We start from the raw sequence: 7,660 nt of genomic DNA on the forward strand, positions 1-7,660 counted from the left end.
TAGACTAGACTATAGACTAGACTATAGACTAGACTATAGACTAGACTATAGACTAGACTATAGACTAGACTATAGACTAGACTATAGACTAGACTATAGACTAGAGCCAAGACTATAGACTAGACTATAGACTAGACTAGACTATAGACTAGAGCCAAGACTATAGACTAGACTAGTCTATAGTCTATAGTCAAGTCTATGGTCTAGTTTAAAGTTTTTATAGCGCTACCCTTCCTTCTGTAAATTTTCTATTCCAAAATCTCATATAAATCTATTTTCTACTTAGTTGTGACAACTAGAACATCTGCTAATTAAAGGTAAAGTTTTACCAAATGTCAAAAAGTTTTATTTTTTATTTTATTTGACAAGACAACAAAAAAAGTAAGTTGACAAACACTCCTGGCTTTTCAAATATAAAATTCCTCCACCTCTCTCATACTATCACTCATTATCAGGATATTGAATTAAAACTTTATTGTTTTAAAGATTAATAAGGCTAAAGGTCAACAAAATGTTATTTAATGTGAAAATGTTAAACAAATAAATATATTAAATATTTAAACTAATTAACTGTCTAAATAAACCTAAAACAAAAAAGTTTATAAAGTTAAATATTTAAACAAAATTAGATCTATATAGAATTTCAATATTTACTTAATGTTGTTGCTGAACTTAAGTATTATGTTAATTAAATTGTTAAATGAGCTTTTCAATAACATTAATCATTTTAATTAGAAATCTTGAGACTAAATAAATAAATGCCCTTTTGTTCATGTTATTAATTAAATTTTTTTCCTTTTATTTACAGCAAAAATTCTGATATTTTATGTAATATTTTATGCGGCACTAACTGGATTCTTTGCTGCCATTTTTGCTGTATTTTATCAGACATTGGAAATAAATAAACCTAAATGGACATTAGGCGATGGTTTAATCGGGACAAATCCAGGTGAGTTCTCTTATTTTTTGATTTCGTCATTTGAAAAGTAAATTATTGATGATAAAATAGATTTGTAGAGAAAGGTAAAAACTTTGGTTATATCCAGACTGTAGTCTAGAAATTATAGAATAGTTTGGACTATAGTTTACACTACTATGTAGACCACAGTCGCGTCTATACGTGGATTATAGACTAGTTTATATTTGAGACTATAGTCGAGTTTATAGCTTATAATGGACTAAGAAGTAGTCCATAGTTTAGCATGTAATCTGGACTGTAGTCTAGTTTTTTGTTTAGATTCTGATTTAGTATATAGTCTGGACTATAACGAAGTTTATAGACTGGACTATAATCTAACATATAGTGTTGACTATAGTCTTGTTTTAAACTACAATTATAGTCCAGTTTATACCATGAACTATAGCCCAATTTAAAAACTAGACTGTCTACAGTTTAGACTATAGTCAAGTATGGACTATAGCCTATTATATAGTATAAACTGTAGTCTACAGTTTGCACAATAGTCTTGGCTATAGTCGCAACTATAGCCCAGTCTATATTACCAACTAAAGTCTAGTCCATAATCCCAACTATAGTCTAGTCTATAGTCCTAACTATAGTATTGTTCAAAGACAGGACTCTAGTCTAGTCTATAATGTGGACTACTGTCAAGTCTATAGTCTGTATAAAAATCTATTATTTGTCAAGATTACAGTCCAAACTATAGTCTTGTTTTAAGTATGGACTTTAGTCTAGTTAATAGTCTGGACTATAGGTAAGCCCATTATCTGGACTATAATCAAGTCTGTAATCTGGAATAAAGTCAAATCTCTAGTCAAATCTATAATCTGGATTCTAGTATTGTTCAAAAACAGGACTCTAGTAAAGTCTTTAATGTGGACTTTTGTCAAGTCTATAGTCTCTATTAAAATCTATTTTTTGTTCAGATTACAGTCCAAAGTATGGACTTTAGTCTAGTCAATAGTCTGGACTATATGTAAGTCCATAATCTGGACTATAATCAAGTCTGTTGTCTGGTATAAAGTCAAGTCTATAGTCTTAAGTATCTATAGTCTGGACTCTAGTATTGTTCAAAGTCAGGACTCTTTTCTAGTCTATAATGTGGACTACCGTCAAGTCTATAGTCCGTATAAAATCTATTATTTGTCTAGTTTACAGTCCAAACTATAGTCTTGTTTTATGTACGGACTTTAGTCTAGTTAATAGTGTGGACTATAGGTAAGCCCTTTATCTGGACTATAATCAAATCAGTAGTCTAGAATAAAGTCAAGTCTATAGTCTTTACAATAGTCTTATCTATAGTCTGGAATCTAGTTAAGTGTTTAGTGGTGACTATAGTTTAGTTTATAGTCTAGACCATGGTTTAGTGTATAATCTCGACTATAGCTAACTCCATATCTTGTATTATATAGTAGTCTATTGTCTGACCTATTGTCTCATCTTTATATTCATCTCTACGTATGTTTGACTATAGCATCGACAGTCCCTTCAGTAATCAAATGATGACTAAGCATAGTTGACAAAGTGCTAATTAATCAAACGAGCTGTTGTTTTATTTCCCAGTCCATTTAAAGTAATAGGTCATTAGAATATGGGACATAAAGAAACAAAATATGTAAATCAAAATTATAATTAACATCTAATTGAATTTTTATTTAAATGTTTAAACATATAAATCAGTAAACACTCCCTATATTTGTTAAGGCAGGGTCACCTAAAATTTGCTACTAGCAGTCAGTCACGCTGACACCCTTTTAGTTCCTTAAAGATTTATATAGATTTTTAAAATTCCGTTAAACACATGTGATGTGTGGTTTTAATGTTAAACCTTTTTCTTTAACAGTTTAACACGAAACACTTCTTGTATTAGAAACTTAATTAACTAATTGGATTTTGGTTTTAGGGGTCCACCCAGTTTTTTTTTTTTGTTTATTTATTTATATTCCTATAATATCAAACACGCTTATGGATAAAAGAGAAAACTATGAAAATAAAGATTTAAAATATTGTTTTTATTTAATTCTATAATTCTAGGTCTTGGTTTTCGACCAATGCCACCAGAGGTGAATGTTGAAAGTACTTTAGTTTGGTATGAATCAAATAAACCAGATAATTTCAAATATTGGGTAGAAGAAACCTCTAATTTCTTAAAAGGTAAGTCCATACGATTTCTTAAACTTAAGTTTATTTTGTTTAATTTTATTTATAAAATGGGTTTTGTTTAATAATTTATTTAAATTTATTTTGTTAAAATTTTACTGAATGTTTTGTAAGTATAAGGTTTTATTTTTTTTTTAATTTCTAAAACATCTCCCCCCTGAAAACCTGGTAAAAGAGCTCGTTTTGTAAAATTTTATTTGAATTTCCTTTAAAGCTAGTTTTTTAAGTAAATTTTCTTTAAATGTTTTTTTTCAAATTTTTTCTAAAAAAAAATTCTTTTTAATTCCTAATTCTATGCAGCCTATGAAGAATTACCCAAAAAGAATCAAGTAAATTGTTCATTTGAAAATCCACCACCTGAAGGCAAAGTATGCGGCATTGATCGTAGCCAATTTGCTCCCTGCACAGAGGAAAATCATTTTGGTTATAACTTGGCCAGACCCTGCGTATTCCTCAAGTTGAATAAGGTAAATAAAACTAATCTCCAATCAAAATTTATATTAGAGATTTAGAAAATTTAATTTGTTTGGTATTATAAAGGCAAAATTTTTAATTTCATATTTTATGTTTTTATTTTAGATTTACAACTGGGTTCCTCAAATCTACAACGATTCAAAGAATTTACCTGATGAAATGCCAAATGAGTTGAAACGACACATCACAGAAAAACACACCTTGAGACCAAATGAGGTAAGTTGACACTAACAAGCTAAAGGTGAAATCGTTAAAGATCTTTTAAAATCAACAAAAACAAAGTTATCTACAGTTCAGAGTATAGTCTGGGCGGTATTTAATCTCAACTGGAGATCAGTTACTAATCAAAACTATAGGTAGAATTATACATCAGTATGGACAATGAATAAAGACAATACTGTGAACCATAAACCAGACTATAATCTGGACTACATATACATAAGTCTACAGTCTGGTCTAAAGATTGGTCTCTTGTCTGCTCGGAGTATAGATCAGTTTATAGTTTGGATTATAGATTAGATTATACTCTGGACTTTAAACCATTCTACAGTTAGACTATAGACATCTATAGACTATATTCTGGTCTACAACTTAGTCTATAGTTTGGACTAAAGATTTGTCTATAGTCTTTACTATAGTTTAGTCTGTAGTCTTAACTTCAGATGAGTCTATAGTATAGGCAATAGGTTAGTCTTTAATCTGGACTTTTGATCAGTATGCAATCTGAACTTAAGATTAGTCTAAAGTCTGAACTTCAGTTTAGTCTATAGTCTGATCTATAGCTTTATATAAACTATAGTCTGGACTATACTATAGTCTGGACAATAGTTTTATTTATAGTGCAGACCATATACTATTCTATATTCTGGACGGCAGATTAATTTGTAGTCTCTACTATATATTTATCTATAGCATGGAATAGATCAATCTATAGTCTGGACTATAGATCATCTACAGTCTGGAATTTAGATCTATTAGTAGGTGGATCAAAGTCAGGACTATAGATCAATCTATAGTCCGGACTCTTTAGTCTAGACTATAGATCAATGTATATAGAGCAATCTATAGTCTGAACTATAGAGCAATCTATAGTCTGAACTATAGATCAATCTATAGTCTGAACTATAGAACAATCTATCGTCTGAACTATAGGTCAATCTATAGTCTGAACTATAGATCAATCTATAATCTGAACTATAGATCAATCCATAATCTGAACTATAGATCCATCTATAGTCTGGAATATAGATTTTCCTATAGTATGGACCAGATCAATCTATAGTCTGGGTTATAGATCAATTTATAGTCTGGGTTATATATCAATCTATAGTCTGAACTATTGATCAATCTGTAGTCTGGACTATAAATTAATCTATAGTCTGGACTATAGCTTTTTCTATAGTATGGACCAGATAAATCTATAGTCTGGACCATAGGTCAATCTATAGTCTGGACTATAGATCGATTTATAGTCTGAACTTTAAATCAATCTATAGTTTGGACTAGTTTTTAATCTATAATCTAGAAGTTTTTAGTCGGCACTAAGACAACTATAGTCAAGACTAAAGAGCAGTCTATAGTCTAGACTATATAGTAGTATATAGTCAAGATTACAGTCTTAAGTCGGTCTTAAGTCGAGGCTATAGATTAGACATAAATCTGAATTATAGATTACGCTTTAAACTGTTCTACAGATAAAATTATAGTCAAGATTAAATATCTGCACAGTTCTATAGAAATAGGTGTATGTTCTAAACTACATATATCAGTTTATAGTGTGAACCATCTATATCCTTAAGTAAATAATTCCAATGTTTAAATAACAATTAAAACTTCTTCCCACTTCTTTTTCTAGACTAATGTCGTTTGGATCTCTTGCGAAGGTGAAAATCCCGCTGATGTTGAAAATATCAAAGCTCGTGACTATTATCCACGTATGGGTTTCCCATCCTACTATTTCCCCTTCAAAAATATTGACGGTTATATACCACCTATTGTAGCTGTGCAATTTACCGTTGAAAGTAAGTACAAGAGATGAAAATAGAATATAGTTATATAATTATATAATATTCAACTACATAAATAAACATGAATAGACAGGAAATAACAGAATTTAACAGGGCAAAGCAAAGCAATTATATAGAAAAATATTGTTGTTAGCTAAAGCAATTAAACATTTAAAATAAATACCTTTTAATTTTGAAATCCTCTAAGGCTTAACTATGTTGTATTGTATATTGAAAGCTCCCCCTTGCTGTGTGGTTGTGAAATGAAAGTTGCTTAGTTGTTGGTAATTAAAAAATGATTGGCCATTAAGTTGGGGTTTTACGGCAAGGATCATTAAGGGAGTTGACTAAAAATAGATAAATGAAAGAAAAAGAAAAAAATGTATAATTAACTTTAATTACTGTTAATTTAATAGTTGTTTTATAAACAGAAAACTAGAGTTTGTGATTTCTAAAATGACAAACCTTTAAAATAACTTCTGGCAACATGGCTTTAATAAAAGGCAAATTGAGTTTATGTGAAAAAAAAACAAATTTTCCACTCTAGTAAAACTTTTTTTGTAAAAAGTAAAATAACTAAACTAAATACATAATTAAAAATAACCATTTCCTGTGAAAAGAACTTTCTTTATATAAAACTTAATAATGAAGAAAGAATTGTTAAAAAAAACCATTCCAACCATTAATAGTTTTCAGTTGCATTGTTTACATGTGGTTTTAAATATAGAAAAAAATAAGGTTAATATGTCACGTTTGTGTATTAAATTCTCAAACAAATCCATTTACATATGCAAGCCATTTTGAAAAGACTATTTTAACCACCACCCCGATTTCTAAGAAGAAAAAACTTTTAAATTTAGCAATAAATTTTTAATACTTAAACCCTGTATGTACTGGCTAAAAGCACAAAATTTCTTGACGCCGCCAGTGGCATTAAAATCCATTAGATTTGTAAGTTTATGTAGTAAAAAAAAACAAATACTTAAGATTTTGATGGCATTTTAAAATTAATTTAATTTACCACTTCTTCTTCTGCATTGTTGCCAATTTATAGTTTGTTTGTTAAGTCAGCAAAAGCAAATGGTTTGTTCACTTTACTTACTCACACTTCTGTTTACAATGTAAACAAGGCGTATTTATAAAAGGTAATCTTTAAGGACTAATACTTATAGACTTTATACATAATTGTCTAAATAATCTTCCTCATCTATTCCAAATGAATTGAATGAATCTGAATTGATGAAAATTCAATGACAATATTCCATACTAAAGTAAAAGTTCATTAAATAAATAATTACATCATATATTTTACTAAAGATTCCACTTTTTCCACTTAATATTCTTTCTATTTGTATGATAATTTCTATAAAATATTAAATAATTGCATGCATAAACATGAACAACATTCTAAATCCCTAAATAAGAAATATAGAATAACAGTAAATAAATATTAAAAAGCAAACAAAAATACATATTTCTATTTTAATTTAACAAATAAATTAGTTAAATAAACAATGTACAATATATGTATGTATGTATATCATCATATGTATGAATTTATGAAATGTGTATTTAAAGGATATTTACTGACATAATCAAAAGGACAAATGAACGAACATATAACCGTTAGGTTTACTAACAATGAAACGAAAGAGCGTGTGTTGAAATATATACATACAATCACTAGAGTATTCTACATAACCTGCAAATCGTGAGTAAAAATCCAAAGTATACATTTTCTATTTGCGGAAAAAAGAATGAGTCTACTTTCTTTTTTAAATAAGTTTGCTATAAACTGAAATTATTTTGCCTATAAACATACATAATTTTGCTTAAAAATGTTTAATTGACTCTACTTTAGATTACTTGTGGTGGCTTAAATAGCTAGTTGCTAAGGGGCTAATGTGTCTGATGTCACTAATTTAAATACACGTTAAACTGAGGTTTAACTTTTCCATTAACTTTATTTCTTCTGTAAAAGAGATTACTTGTAATGGGTAAAGTAACTAAATTTTAAATACTCAGGGTATATTTTGGACTATAAAAATATCTATCAGTC

General features: G+C 28.7%; 1 protein-coding gene across 9 annotated transcripts in view; it reads left to right on the plus strand.

Moving 5' to 3' along the window:
* LOC111679174 (sodium/potassium-transporting ATPase subunit beta-2) overlaps positions 1-7,660 on the plus strand; it is a 27,799-nt gene that overhangs the window by 19,336 nt on the left and 803 nt on the right. For 8 of the 9 annotated variants that reach the window (XM_046952695.1, XM_023440693.2, XM_046952698.1 and 5 more), the window contains 5 exons: positions 809-949; positions 2,996-3,115; positions 3,422-3,588; positions 3,701-3,811; positions 5,451-5,616. In XM_046952695.1, the coding sequence (XP_046808651.1) occupies positions 809-949; positions 2,996-3,115; positions 3,422-3,588; positions 3,701-3,811; positions 5,451-5,616 (705 nt within the window). The remainder of the gene's footprint in view (positions 1-808; positions 950-2,995; positions 3,116-3,421; positions 3,589-3,700; positions 3,812-5,450; positions 5,617-7,660) is intronic. The other variant, XM_023440695.2, reaches the window with a different exon arrangement.

Source organism: Lucilia cuprina, chromosome 2 (genome assembly GCF_022045245.1).
Source record: "Lucilia cuprina isolate Lc7/37 chromosome 2, ASM2204524v1, whole genome shotgun sequence".
Lineage (NCBI taxonomy): Eukaryota > Metazoa > Arthropoda > Insecta > Diptera > Calliphoridae > Lucilia > Lucilia cuprina.